The sequence below is a fragment of the Schistocerca cancellata genome, chromosome 11 (assembly GCF_023864275.1).
Source record: "Schistocerca cancellata isolate TAMUIC-IGC-003103 chromosome 11, iqSchCanc2.1, whole genome shotgun sequence".
Classification (NCBI taxonomy): Eukaryota; Metazoa; Arthropoda; class Insecta; order Orthoptera; family Acrididae; genus Schistocerca; species Schistocerca cancellata.
In genome coordinates this window covers 91326457-91352283 of record NC_064636.1, presented here as the reverse complement: position 1 = coordinate 91352283, position 25827 = coordinate 91326457, and the positions used below count along the sequence as shown (strand labels likewise).

General features: G+C 43.2%; 1 protein-coding gene and 1 pseudogene across 1 annotated transcript in view; both read left to right on the top strand.

Moving 5' to 3' along the window:
* LOC126108948 (procollagen-lysine,2-oxoglutarate 5-dioxygenase) overlaps window positions 1–25827 on the top strand; it is a 466456-nt gene that overhangs the window by 203397 nt on the left and 237232 nt on the right. Inside the window, exon 9 of the mRNA XM_049914331.1 lies at window positions 14057–14158. Coding sequence (XP_049770288.1) covers window positions 14057–14158 — 102 coding nt within the window. The remainder of the gene's footprint in view (window positions 1–14056; window positions 14159–25827) is intronic.
* On the top strand, window positions 18845–18962 carry LOC126109010 (5S ribosomal RNA; annotated as a pseudogene).

Here is a 25827-nt window from a genome sequence, read left to right as displayed (position 1 = left end):
GGGGCCACCTCAAAAATATCGTGTATACAGAGCCCATTCCAGATGTGGAGACACTGGAGCAAAGTGTTCACCCTACCTTTGACACTTTACGGATGCAGCTTGGCCAGTGTGAACGTGTGAGACAGAACATGCTATGACTCATACATGTATGCGTAGAGGCACATGCAAATAATTTTCAATCAATACTATAACTGTGGCTGTATGGTACAGTATGTATTAGACTGCAGTCTCTGTAACAATGTATAAATGAATAAATTGTCTCTAGCACGGAAAGAATACATTTCTGGACATAAGTTTCTTAGACTTTTTTGTTGTGTGTCCTCTCATCAATCAATCCCGAGAGTTTGTACACAGTGGAAAAAATCATTTTGTATAAGGCTGGTAGAGGTACTAAGGTCCTTAGGAGAGCAGAACATAATTGATCAGTAACTGTGATAGTATTTTGGAGATATTCATCAAACCATATTGGCAGACAGAGGGATGCTGTCCATCATGGGCATATTATCTGATTAAATCTGGAAACAATACATTGGGTCATAATTATGTTGGGCAACACAGAACTTCCCTTCACATACTAGTTATAAATAGACTGTGATGGAGCAATCAGAGAAATCAGGGGTTATACAGAGACCTACCAGCAGTAGTTATTCTCTCACAACACTCACTGACGGAACAGGAAATGGGAGAAAACAGAGAGGTACCAAAACTACCCTACTCCACATGCCAGAAGGCGACTTGCAATGTATAAATGTAGATGAACATGTATTACATTTTGGTATTCTTGTATTATTTTATTTACATTATAGTTCTGGATCAACAGGAAGTGCAAAATGGCTAAGCAGGGATGGCTAGAGGACAAATGTAAGGATGTAGAGTCGTATATCACTGAAAATTAAAGAGACCTTTGGAGAAAAGAGAACCAGTTGCATGAATATCATGGAAACCCAGTTCTAAGCAAAGAGGGGAAAGCGGAAAGGTGGAAGGAGTATATAGAGGGTCTATACAAGGGTGATGTTCTTGAGGACAATATTATGGAAATGGAATGGGATGTACATGAAGATGAAAAGTGAGATATGATACTGCGTGAAGAGTTTGACAGAGCACTGAAAGACCTGAGTCGAAACAAGGCCCCGGGAGTAGACAACATTCCATTAGAACTACTCATAGCCTTGGGAGAGCCAGTCCTGACAAAACTCTACCATCTGGTGAGCAAGATGTATGTGAGAGACGAAATACCCTCAGACTTCAAGAAGAATATCATAATTCCAATCCCAAAGAAAGCAGGTGTTGACATATGTGAAAATTACTGAACTATCAGTATAATAAGCTACGGCTGCAAAATACTAACACAAATTCTTTACAGACGAATGGAAAAACTGGTAGAAGCCGACCTCAGGGGAAGATCAGTTTGGATTCCATAGAAATGTTGGAACACGTGAGGCAATACTGACCCTACGACTTATCTTAGAAGAAAGATTAAAGAAAGTACAATGTTGACTGGAATACTCACTTTCAAATTCTGGAGGTGGCAGGTTCAAAATACAGGGAGCGAAAGGCTATTTACAATTTGTACAGAAACCAGATGGTAGTTATAAGAGTCGAGGGACATGAAAGGGAAGCAATGGTTGGGAAGGGAGTGAGACAGGGTTGTAGCCTCTCCCCGATGTTATTCAGTCTGTGTATGGAGCAAGCAGTAAAGGAAACAAAAGAAAAATTGGGAGTAGGAATTAAAATCCATGGAGAAGAAATAAAAACTTAGAGGTTTGCCGATGACATTGTAATTCTGTCAGAGACAGCAAAGGACTTGGAAGAGCAGTTGAACGGAATGGACAGTGTCTTGAAAGGAGGATATAAGATGAACATCAACAAAAGCAAAACGAGGATAATGGAATGTAGTGGAATTAAATTGGGTGATGCTGAGGAAATTAGATTAGGAAATGAGACTCTCAAAGTAGTAAATGAGTTTTGCTATTTGGGGAGAAAAATAACTGATGATGGTCGAAGTAGAGAGGATATAAAATGTAGACTGGCAATGGTGAGGAAAGCATTTCTGAAGAAGAGAAATTTGTTAACATCGAATATAAATTTAAGCATCAGGAAGTCGTTTCTGAAAGTATTTGTATGGAGTGTAGCCTTGTATGGAAGTGAAATGTGGACGATAAATAGTTTGGACAAGAAGAGAATAGAAGCTTTTGAAATGTGGTGCTACAGAAGAATGCTGAAGATTAGGTGGGTAGATCACATAACTAATGAGGCGATATTGAATAAAATTGGGGAGAAGAGAAATTTGTGGCACAACTTGACTAGAAGAAGGGACCGGTTGGTAGGACATGTTCTGAGGCTTCAAGGGATCACCAATTTAGTATTGGAGGGCAGTGTGGAGGGTAAAAATCATAGAGGAGACCAAGAGATGAATACACTAAGCAGATTCAGAAGGATGTAGGCTGCAGTAGGTAGGTCTCTGGACTGAAGACCACAACAACAACAACATAGTTCTGTTCATTTCTGATACATGGGGCATTCAATAAGTAATGCAATGCATTTTCTTCTGAAACCAAGTGGGTTTTATTCAGGATTTCAATACACCCTATTAATCCCCACTCTTTTGTCTACAAAACACTGTTTTCCAACATAATATCTGTTCAGTGGAAAAGCCTTACGCCACCTCACATCGAGGGCACGTTTGTCCAAATAGTTCCACTCTATTGGTCGATGTCAGAACCGACCTGTCGCTGCATCAATAATCTCCTCACCATCCACATACTGTTTCTTGCAGAGTGCATCCTCGATTGGGCCAAACAGACAGGAGTTAGAAGGTGCAAGATCTGGTGTGTAGCACGGATCGGGAAGAACAATCCAGTGAAGCTTTGTCAGCTCCTGTCGGTTGTGCACACTTGTGTCAGCTTTCACGTTGTCGAGGAGAAGTAAAAATTTGTTAGCATTTTTGTGGCAATGAACACGCGGAAGTCATTTCTTCAGTTTCGTGAGGTTAGCACGATACACTTCAGAGTTGGTTATTGCACCACGAGGGGGGACATCAAACAGAACAACCCCTTCAGGGTCCTGGAAGACAGTTGCCACGACTTTACCGGTCGAGCGTGTGGCTTTGAACTTTTTCTTCAGAGGAGAGGTCGTGTGGCGCCACTCTACAGATTGCTCATCCGTTTGCAGTTCGAAGTGCTCACCTGCGATGGTGTTTGACGAAAGATTAGCACGAGTAGCCTCCTGACGTGCAAGCAGTTCTGCACAGGTGGCTGTTTGTTGTTCTTAATGGCTGGCTTTCTTTCAGGTGACACTCCTTTGAGTACCGTATTTACTCGAATCTAAGCCGCACTCGAATCTAAGCCGCACCTGAAAAATGAGACTTGAAATAAAGGGAAAAAAAATTTCCCGAATCTAAGCCGCACCTGAAATTTGAGACTCTAAATTCAAGGAGAGAGAAAAGTTTTAGGCCGCACCTCCATATCGAAACAAAGTTGGTCCATTGTAATATGAGACACAATTTAGGTCGAATGAATGACGATACAGCTACAGTAGTTTGGTTCGAGTCTTAAGCTTTGCCAGGTAGCCATTGCTATGCGTCAGGCGCTCCGTCTGTATTTAGGCGGGTACCCTTCCTTTTTCACGTGCTTCGTCTGGTTTGAATCGATTGCTTATTTTGCTTTGATCTGATAAGTGCCGTTTTCTTTGTTATAGGTGTTTGCGTCACTCTAAGCTGAAAATGCATTACTGTACTGTGTCACGCATTGTTTGTCACATTCTGATAGTGCGTGTTTACGGCCTGTCGCCGCTCGCGGCACGGCTTGCTTTTATGCGCGCTACCGCCGCTTACAATTTTAAAAAAAGAGAGAGGAATCGTCTCATTAGCGAAACAATGGCAAGCGACTGCTATTTGTTGTTACTTACACTGCTGCTTTCTTTGATAATGATCAACAAGAACCAAATAATAGACTGCGTACGATAGAACATGTTCTGAACGAGAGTTAGGCGAAAATTTTTCTCCGTTTGAAAATCTTTGCGGCCGCTTCTTTAGTACATCAAACTCTGCACAGAAATTAGTCATCTTAGATTTAAAAATCTAGTCAGTTGCCGTGCTTCATTTCTGACTGTATCACTATTAGGCATAAATGTAATACGAATATAAACATGACACGATACGTATATTCTTCCGCATTTGCTGTTGTCTCGCTCTATAGTTTCGTAGTGTATTAGGCAGACAGGATTTAAATGAGATAGCAGCAAACACGAAAGAATACATGGCAAAATGTTTATATTCGTATTATTCTTATGGCGAAGAGAATAGTGCATGTGATTCACATTTCATCAGGTTCCTATTAGCAACCATCTCTTCTGACAGGTAGGAAAAAATTCAGAACATAGAGTTGGCCATATTGACAAACATCTCAAATAGTCTTGCCAGTCGTATTTTCGTAGTACATTGAAATGCTGCTACATTTGAAGGTGAACAATACGGAATTTGTATTTACTTCGTTGGATAATGTATGAAAATGGTTGAAACTCGGGACGGAGAAAAAAAGCTCGTCTTCCACCTTTTTTTAAAATTTATTTATTGACGCAGAGGTTTTGGCGCCAGTATTTATCTTTGTGCCTACAGAGCATGCCTGTGTAGCGCTACATATATTCGACGGCAGAACTTAGTTGTGGCGGCACCTACTAACATTTTTCAGAACTTCCGCTTGCTTTGCACTCGATTCTAAGCCACAGGCGGTTTTTTGAATTACAAAAACCAGAAAAAAAGTGGGGCTTAGATTCGAGTAAATGCGGTAGTGCTGGAATGGGAGCAGGGAACAAGCTGGATGGGTAAGGCCAATGATTAATGAAGGTTAGTCATTGTCCTTACTGATTTAGCCCCTTCCCTGTTCCCATTCCAACACTGTACAGCCTTCTCTCTTTTCCCACTAATCCCTGCCACCCTCTGTCTAACCTCCAAACTGCACCTAGATAGCCTACCCTCTGTACATCTCGTCCCTGTACAATCCCACTAGGAGCACTTCACTGTCCCCCACCCCTACCGCCGACCGCAGTGGTCTAGCGGTTCTGGCACTGCTGTCCGGAACCGCGGGACTGCTACGGTCGCAGGTTCGAATCCTGCTTCGGGCATGGGTGTGTGTGATGTCCTTAGCCCTTAGGTTAGTTAGGTTTAAGTAGTTCTAAGTTCTAGGGGACTTATGACCTAAGATGTTGAGTCCCATAGTGCTCAGAGCCATTTGAACCATTTTGAACCATCCCTACCCTGCTATCCGTCCCCCTCCCTGCCCTAGCCTCGTACTTGTCCTCGCCACCACCATCGTGCACTGCAGCGAGCAGTCTGGCTTCAGCAACCAGAGACTGTGATCACGTGTGTGTAAGTTGTGTGTGTGTGTTTTGCCTATTTTCGACAAAGGCTTAGATTCGAGTAAATATGGTACTGTAACTAGTGGATGAGTGTGTCAGCACTGCTGACAGGGACATCCGGTTGTGCAGCGAGGTGTTTGACAGTGATCAGTCGGTCATCTGGATTTAGAGGCTCACACATTCCAACATTGCAGGAGTCACAGCATTGTGTGGCAGGCTGGCAAGTGGGACATCGGACAGGTTTGTGCAACCTTGTTGTGGTGATGGCACAACCAGTCATGTTTTTAAATTAAAAGGAAGGTCAGTCCCAGCTAGCACTCAAGCTTATTTCAAGGTGGATATTGTGTTTACGTTCAGTTGAAAATTCAAGATTGAAAAATCAACCTGTTACACAGCTTGTTTCAAGGTGGGTATTGAGTTTAGGTTCAGTTGAAAATTCAAGATTGAAAAATCAACCTGTTACACAGTTTACATCAAGCTGTAAAAATTTAGCTTGAATTAAAATAATTTTCCCAAGCTTGAGATAAACTGTAATTTCCCTGGAAGGCTGTACAGCAGATGCGCGCGCAGCATAGCTTCCATAGACGTCCACGGGAAGCGCCACAAGTGTTTATAAGCCGTGACGTAAGGGTGTTGTCGTGTGTGACGTCATGACGGCGCGGAGTTTGGTTTGAGTGTGGCTGTCTCCAGTTCTGTTTTATCTTATTTTATTTACTTTTCTGAGCCTTGCTATGTTTACGGCCATTTTACCTTTGTGACGCGCGTTAATGGTTGTGGTTTGTTGACAAGTTTGTTTTATACTAGAAAACAGTTCGGTACGTTAATGTTACAAATGTTAAATATTACGTAACGTAAAGTTACGTTTACGGCCATTTTACCTTTGTGACGCGCGTTAATGGTTGTAGTTTGTTGACAAGTTTGTTTTATACTAGAAAACAGTTCGGTACGTTAATGTTACAAATGTTAAATATTACGTAACGTAAAGTTACGTTTACGGCCATTTTACCTTTGTGACGCGCGTTAATGGTTGTAGTTTGTTGACAAGTTTGTTTTATACTAGAAAACAGTTCGGTACGTTAATGTTACAAATGTTAAATATTACGTAACATAATTAATTAGGTTCAATAAATTCAGATTAATATTTATATAGCTTAAAACAAGCTGTAAATACCAGGCTGTATTCCACGTGTGTAGATACAGCTGGAGCCAAGCTTGATAAGTCAAGCTTGAAATATAGCTTGAACTCTGCCAACTTTGATGTTTGTTTCAAGCTTGAATCCAGCTAACAGGCTTGAATATTCCAGCTTTGATCAAGCTTATATACTTGAACTTTACAGCTGGAAACAAGTTTGAAACCGGCTTACTGTGCTATCTGGGGACAGGTTTGTGCAACCTTGTTGTGGTGATGACACAACCAGTCATGTTTTTAAATTAAAAGGAAGGTCAGTGTTGGCCATAATATTGATGTTTTATTGATAGCAGAATGTATTTTTCATCACATAGTAGCTGCGTGGTCAGCGCGACAGAATGTCAATCCTAAGGACCCGGGTTCAATTCCTGGCCGAGTCTGAGATTTTCTCTGCTCACGGAGTGGGTGTCGTGTTGTCCTAATGATCACCATTTCGTCCCTATCGACACGCGAGTCGCCGAAGTGGCGTCAAATCGAAAGACTTGCACCCGGTGAACAGTCTACGCGACGGAAGGCCCTAGTCACACGACATTTTTTATCTTCAGTGCTGTGGTGTACAAATTAAACTCAGACACTGGTATAAAGTTATCAATAAGTAAAACTGAGAAGCGATCACAATAACAGTTATTGTGATAGCTTCTCAGTTTTACTTATTGATAACTTTATACCAGTGTCTGAGTTTAATTTGTACACCACAGCACTGAAGATGATCACTACGTGATCGAAAATCGATTCTGCTATCAGTAAAACATCAATATTACGGCCAACGCTGACCTTCCTTTTAATTTAACACGTATGGTCATTGTGCACACAGCACTCCACGGAGTCGCCAATCGACAGTCACATTTTTGTTCACCGTCAGGTCCCTGTAGACATTTTGCAAACACCTATGAATATCTGTGATGCTGTTGTTTGCTGCCAAAAGAACTGAATGACATCTCTGTTCTTGGAATGCACCTCTGTTACAGACGCCAGTTTGTAGGCTACGTATAGCCACACCACCTATCAGAGCTTCAAGAAACTGTAAGGGCTTAAACAGGAATACCTCATGATGCCCCACAACATATTACATATTTTTTCAAGCAAAATTCCCCAAGAAAAAAATGTGTTGCATGACTTATTGAATGCCCTTCATAATTTACAATGCTTTACATTTCTAAACACATTAAAACCTACAAACGAATAATGTGATTGTAATTTGTGCACAGTGTAAAGTTACACAGTAGAGAACCATACACGATGTCGTATACTGTGTTTAGTTGTGTCTGCCTTTGTTTACTACACCAGTACAATGATAGAAAGTAAAGAAATAGGTAAATGCATTCATTCATGACACAATTTTTCCCTCTTACATGCTAGATTTTTTAAATACAAATGAACTAGAAACCAAATGGTGATCGAACATAGATCTAACATGTAATGTGTAACAATTACAGTACACAACTGTCCATTGCTAGCTGAATTCAATCAGTGATAAAGTGGGGACAGTGTTCTTTGCAGATATTCAACCCTAACAGAGCTTCAACAAAGAACAAGCCATAAGTTGCATGTTGAAAAGTATTATTGATTGATTCTCAGTAAATGATCTACCAATAACTTAGAAAAAACAGTAAACAGTCATTCAGTCCCACAACAAGGAAGGTATATCATTACCAACAACAGTACAGCAAGGAGAATAGAGAATATGCTGGGTGTTCAAGTTCATCGAAACTTCACTTCAGGAACATTTACCCCACAGATAATTACTGATTTTGGTGATAAAATCATTAATAAATTAACTTACTTTTGCATGCACCCATCTATTTAGATCGTATGTAATAATGCCAGACATAGACACAGACTATTAATCGAACAGAAACATGAAGTAAGGATGATGTCTCTGCATAACTCCTGCAATTACATCCATTTGAATCTGCTTACTGTATTCAAGCAAGCATTATTCTTGCTCTACAATTTTTAGCCCTACGCTTCCCTCCGTACCAAATTGATGATTTCTTTATGCCTCGTGATGTGTCCTAGCAACCGATCCCTTCTTTTAGTCAAATTCTACCATAAATTTCTTTTCTCCCAAATTGTATTCAGAACCTCCTCATTAGTTATTCAGCCTCTGCATTGTATTTGCAGCATTCATGTGTAGCATCATGTTTCAAAAGTTTCTCTTCTCTCCTTGTCCGAACTGCTTGTTCGCATTTCAATTTTGTGCAAAGCTACACTCCAAAGAAGTATCTTCAGAAGAGATTTCCTAACCGTTCAGTTTACATTCGTGTCCACAAATTTCTGTTTGTCAGAAATGTTTTTCTTGCCAGTGCCAATCTGTGTTCATCAGTTATGTTGCTGGCAAAATAGCAGAAATCATCTACTACTTTTATTGTCTCTTTTCCAAATGTAATAACCTTCACATGATTTAATTTCACTATGCTCCATTTCACTAACTTCAGTTGACATTCATGTTATAACCCCTTTTCAAGACATTATACATTCCATTCAAGTGTTCTCCCAAGTCTTTTGCCATCTCTGATGAATGACAATGTCAAAAAGTACTGTGACCTGTGCCCTACCTCTCATTTTAATTTTTTAAATGTAGTGTACTGGCAGAAAGGGAAGTTGAGTACAAAAATTACAGTTAAAATAATTAATGAAAATAATCAATTTTTGAAAATATAATGTAATTGGATGGATAAAAACTCTATAGAATGCACATATAAAATGTATTACAGTTTGCAAGCTTTTGGAGCCAGTGGCTCCTTCTTCCAGCAGAAGCACTGAAGGGAAATGAAGAGCATTGAAGTCAAAGCACTGATGAGGTTTAGGAAAAGGGAAACGCTGGGTCAAGAGAGACTTAGCGGGCGAGATGAGAAGGGAAGACTGATCGTTTAAAACTGCACCAGATGAAATTTGAAAACCTGATAACTTACAGGTGAAACATAGGGTAATAAGCAAGACAGAGATTGGTGCTAATACATCATATCTGAGTTAATAGGAGTGGAAAGTTAAGTGTGTTTTATGTGGTAGCAGTGGGGGGAAACAGACTGGTAAGAACATAAAATATATAGAAATAAAAGATATAGAAAACTGAAAGGGAGCGAAAAAATGAATAGCTACTGACAGGAAATGCTGAGATTGAAGATATTACTGTAAATAAGTCGCCAGTTCCCACCCACCTACAGAGTTCTGAGAAACTGGTGTCTGGGGGCAGAAATGGAAATGGAATGTCGTGTGGCTAGGGCCTCCCATCGGGTAGATATGTCGCCTGGTGCAATTGTTTTGAGATGACTCCACTTCGGCAACTTGTGTGTCAGTGGGGATGAGATGATGATAGAGACAACACAACACCCAGTCCCTAAGCTGAGGAAATCTCCAGCCTGGGCGGGAAACGAACCCGGGCCCCTGGTTACGACAGTCCGTAGCACTGGCCACTCGGCTGTCGAAGCGACCTCTGGTCGCAGCTGTCATAATGTGTGTTGCCAGTATACACCCCCTGCCTGTGCCCATTCAGAGGGTCTATACTAGCGGTACACAATGTCCTGTTGCAGACAGTCGTGACCTCGGTGCCTGTTTCACGACACTTGCCATCTGGGTTCTTCCCCCCGACACCAGTTTCTCAGAACTCTGATGATGGGAACTGACATTATAACATGTCTTGAAGCCTTCAGCTGCCATTTCCTGTATGACTGTACAGTTTCGGGCTTAGGCCATTTTCAAGTATTTTACGGGTGACTTTTCGGTAACAGATTATGTCACGTACGTCGTTGCTCCTATGACATCGTGTCACGCTCATAAATTAGTTCGAGATGTTTACGCTGTTTTAGGAGCATGTTACTTTTGAGCAGTTGTTGCAAAGCTCTTGTACTGGGTGATCAAAAAGTCAGTATAAATTTGAAAACTGAATAAATCACGGAATAATGTAGATAGAGAGGTACAAATTGACACACATGCATGGAATGACATGGGGTTTTATTAGAACCAAGAAAACACAGAAGTTCAAAAAATCTCTGACAGATGGTGCTTCGTCTGATCCAAATAGCAGTAATTAGCATAACAAAGTAAGACAAAGCAAAGACGATGTTCTTTACAGCAAATGCTCAATATGTCCACCATCATTCCTCAACAATAGCTGTACTCGAGGAATAATGTTGTGAACAGCACTGTAAAGCATGTCCAGATTTACAGTGAGGCATTAGCGTCGGATGTTGTCTTTCGGCATCCCTAGAGATGTCGGTCAATCACGATACACTTCCGACTTCAGGTAATCCCAAAGCCAATAATCGCACCGACTGAGGTCTGGGGACCTGCGAGTCCAAGCGTGATGAAAGTGGCGGCTGAGCACATGAACGTCACCAAATGACGCACGCAAGAGATCTTTCACGCGTTTAGCAATATGGGGTGGAGCGCCATCCTGCATAAACATTGTACGTTCCAGCAGGTGTTTATCAACCAGGGTGGGGATGATGCGATTCTGTAACATATCGGCGTACCTCTCACTCGACACGGTTGCAGTTACAAAACCTGAATCACGCATTTCCTTGAAAAAAAAAGGCCCGATAACAGTAGATGTGGTATAATCCAACCCATACCTTGACTTTCTCATTGTGCAATGGAGTTTCCACGACAATTCTAGGATTTTCAGTAGCCCAAATTCTGCAGTTGTGGCCGTTGATAGGCCCTCGGAGCATGAAATGAGATTTGTCGGTCCACAACACGTTACTCAACCGATTGTCATCTTACGCCATCTTTTGAAACGCCCACACCGCAAATGCTCTCCGCTTCACTAAATCGCCAGGTAACAGTTCATGATGCTGATGGATTTTGTACGGATAGCAGCAGAGGGTACGCCTCAGTGCCACTAAACAGTAGTGTATGGAATGCCGGTGCGACGTGCGACTACACGAAAGCTGACTTCCCTGTGCATAGACGAACCCGCTGCAGTCTCCATTTCTTCCTGAACTGTCTCAGCAGCATTACGCCTTGTGCTCGGTCGGCCACCACGGGGTCCATCGTCTAAACAACCCGTGACTTCGAACTTCGAAATCATTATCGCCGCAGCTGCATTTGTCAACGGACCTTTACCCGTTCGAATCCCCTTACTATGGCGATAGGATCGTAATGCTGAACTAGCACATTCCCCATTCTGATAATACAGCTTCAGTAAAAGCGCCTTTTCAGGTAATGTCAACATGCTGCGACTGCTGGCGCATCTGATTCTCTCTCTCATTACAGCTCCTTTTATACACGATTGTCATGCGCAGTCATCTGAAACTAGCCTTTTTATCTGAAACTAGCCTTTACAAATAGCTTCAGGTACATGAATATATCACTCACATCGCCAAAAGAAATAACTTCCGTAATAAAATCTATAATACCAAAGCATTCTATTGATTACGATGAAATATCAACAAAATTAATTAAGGCATGTTCTTGTGAGTTTAGTACAATTCTAAGTTACTTGTGTAACCAGTCAATTATAACCGGGACATTTCCTGACTGGCTAAAATATGCAGATGTTAAGCCTCTATTCAAGAAAGGGGATAAAGAGATACCATCAAACTACAGACACTTTTGCCAGCATTCTCAAAAATTTTAGAAAAAGTAATGTACAGGCAGCTTCTCAACCATCTGACCACAAATAACATATTGTCAAGAACAAAGTTTGGATTTCTGAAGGGTTCTGATACCGAAAAGGCTATTTACACCTACAGTGAAAATGTACTTAATTCATTAAATAACAAGTTACAAGCAGCAGGTATTTTCTGTGATTTGTCAAAGGCATTCTATTTTGTAAACCATAACATCCTTTTAAATAAATTAGAATTCTATGGTGTCACGGGCAGTGCTGCAAAATGGTTCTAGTCATACCTCGCTAACAGGAAACAAAGGGTGTCAGTGCAAGGGACTAGTGAATTAAGTCACCAGTCACCATCAGAATGGGAAGAAATTACATGTGGTGTCCCACAAGGATCCATCTTAGGGCCATTGCTTTTTTTCTTGTGTACATTAATGATCTCTCATCAGTTACACAGCCAGAAGCAGAGTTCGTTTTGTTTGCAGATGACACAAGTATTGCAATAAATAGTATGTCGAGTGTAGTTCTAGAAAGATCTGCTAATGATATTTTCATGGATATTAATAAATGGTTTAAAGCCAACTCACTGACATTAAACTTCAAGAAGACTCACTATATGCAATTTAGAACCTGTAAGAGGTTTCCAGCCAGCATATGCATAAAGTATGAAGAAGAGCAGATAGAAGAGGTTGACAGTCTTACAAATCTGGGATTACAACTTGATAACAAAATCCAGTTGGGAGGAACACACCACAGAACTGCAGAAACGCCTTAGCAAATCTGTATTTGCAATTCGAGTTTTAGCAGACATAGGCGACATAAAAATGAAAAAGCTTGCATACTTTGCCTACTTTAATTCCATAATGTCATATGGTATAATATTTTGGGGTAACTCTTCAAGTCAAACAGAAGTTTTCAGAGTCCAAAAGCGTGTAATACGTATTATTTGTGTAGTAAGTTCACAGACATCCTGTAGAAACCTCTTCAAAGAACTGGGTATACTAACTATTGCCTCTCAGTATATTTACTCCGTAATGAAATTTGCCCTATATAATTTATCTCTTTTTCCAACAAACAGCTCAGTTCATACATACAATACCAGGAACAAAAATGATCTGCACAAGGATTTAAAAGCACTTACTTTAGTTCAAAAAGGGGTCCACTACTCAGGAACACTCATCTTCAATAATTTGCCAGCAAACATAAAAAATTTAGTTACAAATAAAGATCAGTTTAAAAGGAGCCTGAAAGACTTACTAGTGGCCAACTCCTTCTACTCCACTGACGAATTTTTTAATAGAAACAAATGATGTATTGTATATATTCATACTGTTAGTATTGTTATTTCAGAAGTGATATATTCCACGTCTACGAGGATCTCCTCAACACGGATCTATTGAACGAAAAACTAATCTAATCTAATCACTGATGTTTTGCTGTCCAGCGCCATCTGTTGGACATTTTGTGAACTACTTTTTTTTCCCCCCCTAATAAAACCCCATGTCGTTCCAAGCATGTGTGTCAACTTTTGCCTCTATATCTACATTATTCTGTGGTTTATTAAGTTTTCAAATTTATACTCACTTTTTGATCACCCGGTATATTACCATTAAGCAGTCAGGTTTCCAAATCTCATCCAGCACAGTCATCATCAATCAGTCTTTCTTTCTCATTCTGTCCAATAAGTCTCCCCCCAACCCAGAATCCTGGATGAGTTTTCCGAACTCTACCACTTTTCCTGAATATCGCCTGTCTTTTCTTTCCCCTTCTTCCTTCCCTTTCAACCTTTCTGCCAGAAGAAGGACCCATTGGCTCCAAAAGTTTTCAAACTTTAATACCTTCTATATGTGGATTCTCCTACTATCACTCAGTAATTAAAAAATTGTACTTCTAACTAATAAATGGCATTGTAAGCTTTCCACTGAAATTATACAATGTTTGTGTTTCTACAGGGACCATTTTCTGAAGAAGAAGTGTGACATGTACTTCAACGTCGACGGGGAGGCTCACCTAGACAACCGGCACACATTGCGGCTGCTTGTCGAGCAGAACAGGTGAGGTGCCCACAGTTTCTCCCTCTCTTTGTTTTTTTTTCCCCCCCCACAGTTGGTGTTTCAGAAATAGCAAGCATATCTCCAGGATTCTGCATATTAAAATCCTCGCCTGCCTCTTCTTCTTCACTGTAGGTCATAATTGAGGACATTAACTAAAGTTAATTTTCCGAAAAGTAAAATTTTCTGCTCCAGGCTGCGCTGTTCCAGTACTGGAGAGCCTCAGCAATAGTGATGATCTGAGAAGGAGAAAATAAGCTGAAGATATGTGAACTGAAGTTGGTGTTAGGGAGGGCATAGAACCAGTGTAGTCTGTCAGCTATGTTAGCTATAGTGCTGTGGTGGTGCCTGCCTGCCTAATAAGCAAGGAGCTTCAAGGTAAAAGTCCTGGCTATGGCACAAATTTTAATTCATTTCTTCAGCTTCAGTTATTATCGCAGATAATTTCTATTTCATTGAGCAGGTGCAAGATGACTCCTAAATGCCTTGAAGTTGGAAAAAGTATATACAGTAATTAATTCTGTTCAAAAGTGCTGTTTTCTTACCCATGTTAACTGCTTTTTATTTTGATTCCAAGAGGAATTTATGGAATGAAATCTAGCTCAGCACTTGTTTGAAAATGTTCTGAATCAGATTTTCAAAAAATTGCTAAAAATGTGAAAAGTTTAAGGTACAAGCAGGTGTCTTTATGCAAGCATTTGAGCCAACTTGTGTTGTTACAGTCCTCGCAGTTCTGCCCACACTGTCAGTCACGTTACGTAGACAATACGTTTGGCATTTATCCGCATGGAGAAACTGAGCAGTCTAAGTTCCATCAGCATATTAACAGTCTCCATGAGAAATTCCAGGTGTCCATAAGAACATCCAGTTTACTCTAGATTGAGAAAGTGATGCTATGGCGCTGTTTCTGGACTTGGAGGTCTACACAACTCCCGACGGCAGAATTGGACGTGAGGCCTACCGGAAACCTACTCGCACTGACCATTCCCTATTCCAACATTTTCTGGCTCAGAAGTTTCGATCCTCCAGACACTACCCACTCAAACCCTACACATCACTGATAAAAACTACACTCGTCAAAAAAAGTTTTGCATCACCTTCGTTATGAGAGTTCTGGAACCGGTACAGAAAATTGGAATAGAGATCAACATAGACATAATTCCCGCCCTTTTTATTGCTCATGAAAACCACACATTGCATGTCGTACCTCTATACAGTGAGAACTTCAGAGTTGGTGGTCCAGATTGCTGTACACACCAGTACCTCTAATAGCCAGTAGAACGTCCTCTTGCATTGATGCATCCCTTTATTTGTCGTGGCATACTGTCCACTAGTTCACCAAGGCACTGTTGATCCAGATAGTCCCACTCCTCAACGGTGATTCTGCGTAGATCCCTCAGGGTGGTTGGTGGGTCACGTTGTCCATAAATAGTCCTTTTCAATCTATCCCAGGCTTGTTGGATAGGGTTCATGTCTGGAGAACATGCTGGCCACTCTAGTCGAGCAATGTCGTTATCCTGAAGGAATCATTCACAAGATGTTCACAATTGAGGCGCGATTTGTCGTCCATGAAGACGAAAGCCTTTCCAATATGCTACCGATACAGTCGCACCATCGGTCGGAGGATGGCATTCACATATAGTACAGCCATTATGGCACCTTCTATGACCACCAGTGACGTACGTCGGCCCCACATAATACCACTCCAAAACAGCAGGGAACATCCACCTTGCTGCACTCGCTGGACAGTGTGCATTCAGCCTGACCGGGTTGCCTCCAAACACCTCTCCGATGATTGTCTGGTTGAAGGCATATGCAACACTCATCACCGAGTGAGGTGGGGAGTGGTTAGCACACTGGACTCGCATTCGGGAGGACGACTGTTCAATCCCGCATCCGGCCATCCTGATTTAGGTTTTCCGTGATTTCCCTAAATCGCTCCAGGCAAATGCCGGGATGGTTCCTTTGAAGGGCACGGCCAACATCATTCCCCATCCTTCCCTAATCCGATTAGACTGATGACCACGCCGTTTGGTCTCCTCCCCCAAAACAACCCAACCCAACACTCATCGGTGAAGAGAACATGATGGCAATACTGAGCGGTCCATTCGGTATGTTGTTGGGCCCATCTGTACATCACTGCACGGTGTCACAGTTGCAAAGAATGACCTCGCCATGGATGTCGGCAGTGAAGTTGCGCATCATGCAGCCTATTGTGCATAGTTTGAGCTGTAACACGACGTCCTGTGGCTGCACGAAAAGCATTATTCAACATGGTGGCGTTGCTGTCAGGGTTATTCTGATCAATAATCTGTAGGTAGCCATCATCCACTGCAGTAGTAGCCCTCGGGCAGCCCGAGCAGGGCAGGACATCGACAGTTCCTGTCTCTCAGTATCTCCTCCATGTCCGAACAACATCGCTTGGGTTCATTCCGAGACACCTGGACACTTCCCTTGTTGAGAGCCCTCCCTGGCACTAAGTAACAATGCGGACACGATTGAACTGTGGTATTGACGGTCTAGGCATGGTTGAATTACAGACAACAGGAGCCGTGTACCTCCTTCCTGGTGGAATGACTAGAACTGATCGGCTGTTGGACCCGTTCCGTCTAATAGGCGCAGCTCGTGCACGGTTGTTTACATCTTTGCTCTTGTTTAGTGACATCTCTGAACAGTCAAAGTGACTGTCTGGATACAATATCCACAGTCATCTATCTTCAGGAGTTCTGGGAACTGGGGTGATGCAAAGTATTTTTTGATGTGTGTATATGAAACAAGAATTCAAAGAGCCGCATAACATCTTACGAGCCAACAGATATGACAGTAAAATAGTGAGAAGAGCTACCAAGTTCAGCAGGAGGCCTATATAAAAGAAGTCAAATAAAATAACAGCTCTTGATGGTGCTTTGGCTGACTTTGAGGGCACATTAAGGGCATTAGTTATGGAGCAGGCGAGGTGCTCTGATGAGGAGGCATCAAACCGATCTTCCGGGGAGGCCACAGAATCCAGGATTTGGTAGGATCCACTAGGGACTCATAAAAAGCCATCAAAGCTGACGGTGTATGCGAGAGACTGTGTGAGTGCGGTGCACCTACATTGGGGAAACTGTTAAATCTGTTAGATTGTGCACACAGTAATGTTGTTGGTAGTTGCGCAGTCGGCACAGCGAGTATGTGGAAAGTGCCAGTGGTGGGGGTTGTGGGCAGGTGCTGTAGGGGGAATGCTGAGTGTCAGAGGGGAAGTGCTATTCTGAACTGAAGTCTGTGCTCACTTTTTTTAAAATTTGAAGTGGAGGCCCTCCATGCCTGCACTTGTACGGTGAACATTCAAGATGATCTACTGTCACTTCTGTTTTCATTAGTATCTAAAAGTAAATCCTGTGAAAATGCAAGAAAAGCAACAGCTTACTTTTACCTGGCTTATCAACCACCCGTAACTTTCAGAGAAGAGTCACGAATGGCAGAGTTTGAGTAAAACCTACATTTCTTTTGTTGCCATGTTAAAATTTGCTTCTTTTGCTGAAACTCAGTGGAATTTACACAGTTTCACCTCTAAGATGTGCAGATGCAATTGTGAGAAAATTTTGAAACAGTAGTTTATTAAGTGAGGAACTTAGAACAAGTAAAGTCAATAATTATGGAAAAGCACATCCTCAGTACAAAAATAGAGTTGCTTATGCACTCTCCAACTTCCATGTACTTAATTTTATTTATCTGACAAACCCTATTCTCAGGGCTATATTTTATTTGGACTAATGGAGCTATGGAGATGTTTGTAAAAATGGCAATGACATATCACTCCATGTTAATGTAATACTGCCGCCTTCTGAAGAAGATAGATTTAAATCTATTGAAACCTAGGTAAAGATTACTTTATCCTTTGCAACTGGTCGGCTGGTTTTAATCTAATTACGTGGAACCGTTGCTGTTGCGCAGCTATGTTTAAAATAACAAAAATAAATGTTTAATATCTTCAATTATATTTTTCCAAAACACACAGCATTTCTCATTTCACCAGCTATTGATGGCCCTTAAAAATTGCATTCTTTTGTCGGAAAAGCCTGTAGTTAGTGGAATAACACGGTAGATAATAAAGTTTCACTTAGTAACCATATGGCAAAATACTCTTCTCTTTCCTTACTATCATTTGCTAAAATCTTGTTTTGATATTCCCCAACTGTTTGAGATGGTGAATGCTATGGATATTTCATTCTGGCTTTATCACTGTCATGCATAGTTCCAAATGAGTGTGCTGCATATGAGCAATTATCTCAAGATTGGCGGCAGATAGAGACCTCCACTCAAATCTAAAGAAAAATTCAATATATTAGCTAAATTTCATACGCAGCAACATATTATGTAACATGCACCAAATGACAAATCATAGTGACCCTGTCTTTATTGCAGACTTTCTCGAATTTCGCACACTGTCTAACATAAAGGCAAATACCACAGTAACTAAGACGATTAATGAAATTATGGGCATGTCATTATGAAGCTGACATCTAAAGCTATAAGCAACACAATTAATTTTTTTTCTTCTTTTTCTGTAAAATCAATTGAGAGAGATTGGAGGGTTTGCATTTCTATTCTGTCATAGCAGCACTTTGCCAACTGGCCGAAAGCGGCAAACAATGTTGACTCTCCCTTCCAAACAAATAAATTAACTCGCCTTGTGCCTCAGATGAGGGCAACAGCCTTGCCGCAGTGGATACACCGGTTCCCGTGAGGTCACCGAAGTTAAGCGCTGTCGGGCGTGGTCAGCACTCGGATGGGTGACCATCCAGGCCGCCATGCGCTGTTGCAATTTTTCGGGGTGCACTCAGCCTCGTGATGCCAATTGAGGAGCTACTCGACCGAATAGTAGTGGCTTCGGTCAAGAACCGGGAGAGCGGTTTGCTGACCCCACGCCCCTCCTACCCGCATCCTCCACTGAGGATGACACAGCAGTCGGATGGTCCCGGTAGGCCACTCGTGGCCTGAAGACGGAGTGCCTCAGATGAAATTTGATCACTTTACCCTGACCACCATAGCCTGAACGGGCTTTATTACCCACATAGCAGAGCAGGGACAATGTGTTCAGTTGTGGCAGCAGAACAGATCAGCACTAGCAGATCACCATCACAATTGTGGGCAGCCTCTGAAGTTTCAAGAATATTTGCAACACAACTGTGGATGTGCACATGTAAAATGAGAGGGGCAGTCAGACCGTTGCAGCAGCCCGATAGTATCGACATTGAAGGCAGATACGGGCTTCTGACGTCCTGGGTGCCAGTAATCCCGGCACGACACGTGACTGCAGAACAGTGACTTTTCTGGATACTGCAGAGACCAACTGAATTAAACAAACAGTGCATACACAACTCGTGTCATTTCTCCACAACTAACAGCCTTCAAAAACTTGTCACTGATTTGTAGCAGGCTATCAGTTGCCAGCGAGTCAGGCTTTTTGCAAATAGTCTGCCACATAAACCTTCCGTCTCACGTATCATCCACAAATCTTATTTTAGCTCCAATAAAATCTGATGAATTTGTATTTGATGGTCTAGTGCAGCAGTGGGCAATAGTACTAATTTGGGGCCACTTTGTGGAAGCAGATGTTGATGGAGGGCAACAACTTTTAAAACAATGTCATGCATTAGTTAACTTTCCATTTCAGAAAAGGTATAAATTGTTACACTACTGGCCATTAAAATTGCTACACCACGAAGATGATGTACTACAGACGCGAAATTTAACTGAAAGGAAGAAGATGCTGTGATATGCAAATGATTAGCTTTTCAGAGCATTCACACAAGGTTGGCACCGGTGACGACACCTACAACGTGCTGACGTGAGGAAAGTTTCCAACCAATTTGTCATACGAAAACAGCAGTTGACCGGCGTTGCCTGGTGAAACGTTGTTGTGATGCCTCGTGTAAGGAGGAGAAATTTGTACCATCACATTTCCGACTTTGATAAAGATCGGATTGTAGCCTCTCACGATTGCGGTTTATCGTATCGGGACATTGCTGCTCGCATTGGTCAAGATCCAATGACTGTTAGCAGAGTATCGAATCGGTGGGTTCAGGAGGCTAATACGGAACGCCGTGCTGCATTCCAATGGCCTCGTATCACTAGCAGTCGAGATGACAGGCATCTTCTCCGCACAGCTCTAACGGATCGTGCAGCCACGTCTCAATCCCTGAATCAACAGATGGGGACGTTTGCAAGACAACAACCGTCTGCACGAACAGTGCGATGATGTTTGCGGCAGCACGGACTATCAGCTCAGAGATCGTGGCTGCGGTTACCCCTGATGCTGCATCACTGACAGGAGGGCCTGCGATTGTGTACTCGACGACGAACTTGGGTGCACGAATGGCAAAACGTCATTTTTTCGGATGAATCCAGGTTCTGTTTACAGCATCACGATGGTCGCATCCGTGTTTGGCAACACCGCGGTGGACGCACATTGGAAGCGTGTATTCGTCATCGCCATACTGGCATATCACCCGGCGTGATGGTATGGGGTGCAATTGGTTACACGTCTCGGTCACCTCTTGTTCGCATTGACGGCACTTTGAACAGTGGACGTTACATCTCAGATGTGTTAAGACCCGTGGCTCTACCCTTCATTCGATCCCTGCGAAACCCTACATTTCGTGCACGACCGCATGTTGCAGGTCCTGTACGGGCCTTTCTGGATACAGAAAATGTTTGACTGCTGCCCTGGCCAGCACATTCTCCAGATCTATCACCGATTGAAAACATCTGGTCAATGGTGGCCGAGGAATTGGCTCGTCACAATACGCCAGTCACTAGTCTCGATGAACTGTGGTATCGTGTTGAAGCTGCACGGGCAGCTGTACCTGTACACGCCATCCGAGCTCTGTTTGACTCAATGCCCAGGCGTATCGAGGCCGTTATTACGGCCAGAGGTGGTTGTTCTGGGTACTGATTTCTCAGGAGCTATGCACCCAAATTGCGTGAAAATGTAATCACATGTCAGTTCTAGTATAATATATTTGTCCAGTGAATACCCGTGTATCATCTGCATTTCTTCTTGGTGTAGCAACTTTAATGGCCAGTAGTGTACATGAAAATTCTGACTGTCTCAGCAGGCTGTACAAAAATCGTTAACAGGCACATACAGCCTGCAGGCCGTTCTGTACTGAACCCTGGTCTAGTGAGGTCATTAGAATAGTGATGTATTGATGCACCCACTCCTCAGCTAATTAGTCTTTGCCTGAGGGAGGTCACTTCAATGTAGCTAAAACATTGTTTTATTTCAGTATTTGATGTATTTTATAAGATGGACAACTGGAAGAATTTTAATGAGATTGACGCCGGTTGCAAAAGCCTATGTATCTACACTCCTGGAAATTGAAATAAGAACACCGTGAATTCATTGTCCCAGGAAGGGGAAACTTTATTGACACATTCCTGGGGTCAGATACATCACATGATCACACTGACAGAACCACAGGCACATAGACACAGGCAACAGAGCATGCACAATGTCGGCACTAGTACAGTGTATATCCACCTTTCGCAGCAATGCAGGCTGCTATTCTCCCATGGAGACGATCGTAGAGATGCTGGATGTAGTCCTGTGGAACGGCTTGCCATGCCATTTCCACCTGGCGCCTCAGTTGGACCAGCGTTCGTGCTGCACGTGCAGACCGCGTGAGACGACGCTTCATCCAGTCCCAAACATGCTCAATGGGGGACAGATCCGGAGATCTTGCTGGCCAGGGTAGTTGACTTACACCTTCTAGAGCACGTTGGGTGGCACGGGATACATGCGGACCTGCATTCTCCTGTTGGAACAGCAAGTTCCCTTGCCGGTCTAGGAATGGTAGAACGATGGGTTCGATGACGGTTTGGATGTACCGTGCACTATTCAGTGTCCCCTCGACGATCACCAGTGGTGTACGGCCAGTGTAGGAGATCGCTCCCCACACCATGATGCTGGGTGTTGGCCCTGTGTGCCTCGGTCGTATGCAGTCCTGATTGTGGCGCACACCTGCACGGCGCCAAACACGCATACGACCATCATTGGCACCGAGGCAGAAGCGACTCTCATCGCTGAAGACGACACGTCTCCATTCGTCCCTCCATTCACGCCTGTTGCGACACCACTGGAGGCGGGCTGCACGATGTTGGGGCGTGAGCGGAAGACGGCCTAACGGTGTGCGGGACCGTAGCCCAGCTTCATGGAGACGGTTGCGAATGGTCCTCGCCGATACCCCAGGAGCAACAGTGTCCCTAATTTGCTGGGAAGTGGCGGTGCGGTCCCCTACGGCACTGCGTAGGATCCTACGGTCTTGGCGTGCATCCGTGCGTCGCTGCGGTCCGGTCCCAGGTCGACGGGCACGTGCACCTTCCGCCGACCACTGGCGACAACATCGATGAACTGTGGAGACCTCACGCCCCACGTGTTGAGCAATTCGGCGGTACGTCCACCCGGCCTCCCGCATGCCCACTGTACGCCCTCGCTCAAAGTCCGTCAACTGCACATACGGTTCACGTCCACGCTGTCGCGGCATGCTACCAGTGTTAAAGACTGTGATGGAGCTCCGTATGCCACGGCAAACTGGCTGACACTGACGGCGGCGATGCACAAATGCTGCGCAGCTAGCGCCATTCGACGGCCAACACCGCGGTTCCTGGTGTGTCTGCTGTGCCGTGCGTGTGATCATTGCTTGTACAGCCCTCTCGCAGTGTCCGGAGCAAGTATGGTGGGTCTGACACACCGGTGTCAATGTGTTCTTTTTTCCATTTCCAGGAGTGTATAAATAGGTGTTTGTTAAATGCATTCAATCTCTGTGAGAGAAATGTTTTTTAGGTTATAAGTTCTGTAGAATCAAACTATGATGCAAACAAACAGATATGAAATATTGTTTTTGCTGGGAGAGTAACTGTGCCATCACGAGACATCACACACACGAGGTAGTTTAAATGCCACTCTGAGGCCTGTGGCGGTGGGGTATGCTGCGGCACTGATAGAGCTCGCCTCTGGGAGTGTGCTCTCAAAAATGGGGCGTTTCTTGGCACGGAAAGACGACGGTTTGACAGATACGACATGGCATCTATGGGCTCTAGAAGGCTGATCTCTCGAATCTGGGATTGCTATACTGTCTGGATGTCTTTCATAGTTGGACTATTTTATAAAAAGCCAATTAACTGTGAACTCTTTTGGTTAATTGAAAGATTTTTTTATGTAACATTTAAGATTACTGGATATGTGTCTACTTGGAGTCTGACTTTAACTCGAACAATTTCGTGGTAGTGGAAAGTTTTTTATGCAGAGAATGTTTGTACAGTTACTTTTTTCTGCTGAACCTGAGTCGATCCAATTCTCATTTTAATATGTCAGATCTGTAACTTTGACAAGGTGTTCTCTTGTGTATCCAATGATATTGTAAATTATGACTGGAGGAGCGTTACGTAAGTAACCATGTAATGCCCGCCCGGTTGGCCGTGCGGTCTAATGCACGGCTTTCCGGGCGGGAAGGAGTGCCGGTCCCCGGCACGAATCCACCCGGTGGATATGTGTCGAGGTCCGGTGAGCCGGCCAGTCTGTGGATGGTTTTTAGGTGGTTTTCCATCTGCCTCGGCGAATGCGGTCTGGTTCCCCTTATTCCACCTCAGCGACACTATGTCGGCGATTGCTGCGCAAACAAGTTCTCCACGTGCGCGTACACCACCATTACATTATCAGGCAAACATAGGGGTTACACTCGTCTGGTGTGAGACGCACTCTGGGGGGAGGGGGCGGGGGTCCACCGCGGGCCAAACCGCCCAATAACCCTGGTGTCGGTGTGGGGCGGCAGAGGGGTGAAGTGGACTGCAGTAGTCGTTGTGGGGTTGTGGACCACTGCGGCTGCTGCAGGGACGGAGCCTTGCCATCGTTTCTAGGTCCCCGGTTAACATAACATAACATAACCATCTAATAGTTCATGATATCTTCATGATCTACAGTCAGAACAAAGACAACCTATCCTTATTCTTCATACTTCAACACTCTGTCTTCCATCTGCTTCACCTGGTTGCCTCAACCCTGCATGCCATCCTCTTGCATGTTGACCTCCTTCCCCATGATGGCTCCATCTGCGCACGTAAAAAAAAATTGTTGCGTATAGCCTGACCACCCAGGGACAGTGTATCTGCAGTGACAAAAACTCCCTTGCTCAGTATGCCGAGTGTCTCACCGAGGCCTTCAAAGACAGGCACTATCCTCCAAACCTAGTCCGCAAACAAATCTCCCGTGCCATTTCCCCTTAAGGTCCCCAATCATCCCACCACCTCCAAAAGCCAGCTACAAAGGAGTAACCCCTTTGTCACCCACTACCACCCCAGACTGGAACAACTGAACCACATCCTTTGTTAGAGCTTTGATCAGCTTTTGTCTTGCCTTGAAATGAGGGACATCCTAATCGAGATATGTCCCACCCCCCTAAAGAGGTGTTCTGTCACCCACTCAACCCCGTAACATCCTAGTCCATTAGATCTTATAATTAAATTGTCTTTGAGACAAAATCTCATCTTTATCTGTGATAATGATGGAAGCTGAATAAAGGAATTAAAATTTGTACCACGGCCAGAACTTGAACCTGGGTGTCCTTGCTTACTACACAGGAATTCTGACCGTTACACCTGCACAGCACTGTGGTTACCCAAGTGCAGTGCCCTCCTCAACACAAACTTCAATTCAGGTCTTCAGCTTATTTTTCCTCCTAAATCGTCACTGTTCCTAAAGACTGGAAAGTAGCACAGGTCACACCAATATTAAAGGAAGGAAATAGGAGTAGCCCATTGAATTACAGACCCATATCACTGACCTCAGTTTGCAGTAGGATTTTGGAGCATATACTGTACTCGAACATTATGAATCACCTTGAAGAAAATGACTTATTGATACATAACCAACACGGATTCAGAAAATATCGTTCTTCTGTGAGTAATGAGTGCTGTCGACATGAGATCTCAGATCGATTCCATATTCCCAGATTTCCAGAAGGCTTTTGATACCGTTACTCACAAGTGTTTATTAATCAAATTGCGTGCATGTGGAGTATCATCTCAGTTGTGTTATTGGATTCGTGATTTCCTCTCAGAGAGGTCACAGTTCGTAGTGATAGACGGTAAATCATTGAGCAGAACAGAAGTGATATCTGGCATTCCACAAGGTAGTGTCATAGGTCCTCTGCTGTTCCTGATTTACGTAAATGATCTAGGTGATAATCTGAGCAGCCCCCTTAGATTGTTTGCAGATGATGCTGTAATTTACCGCCTAGTAAAACCATCAGGCAATCAATTCCAATTACAAAATGATCTAGAGAGAATTTCTGTATGGTACGAAAAGCCGCAATTGGCCCTAAACAAAGAAAAGTGTGAGGTCGTCCACATGGGTACTAAAAGAAATCCGATAAATTTGGGTATACGATGAATCGCACAAATCTAAGGGCTGTCAATTCGGCTAAATACCTAGGAATTACAATTACAAGCATCTTAAATTGGAAAGACCACATACATAATATTGTGGGGAAGGCGAAACAAAGACTGCGCTTATTGGCAGAACACTTGGAAGATATGACAAACCCACTAAAGAGACAGCCTACATTACACGTGTCCGTCCTCTGCTGGAATATTGCTGCTCCGTGTGGGATCATTACCAGGTGAGATTG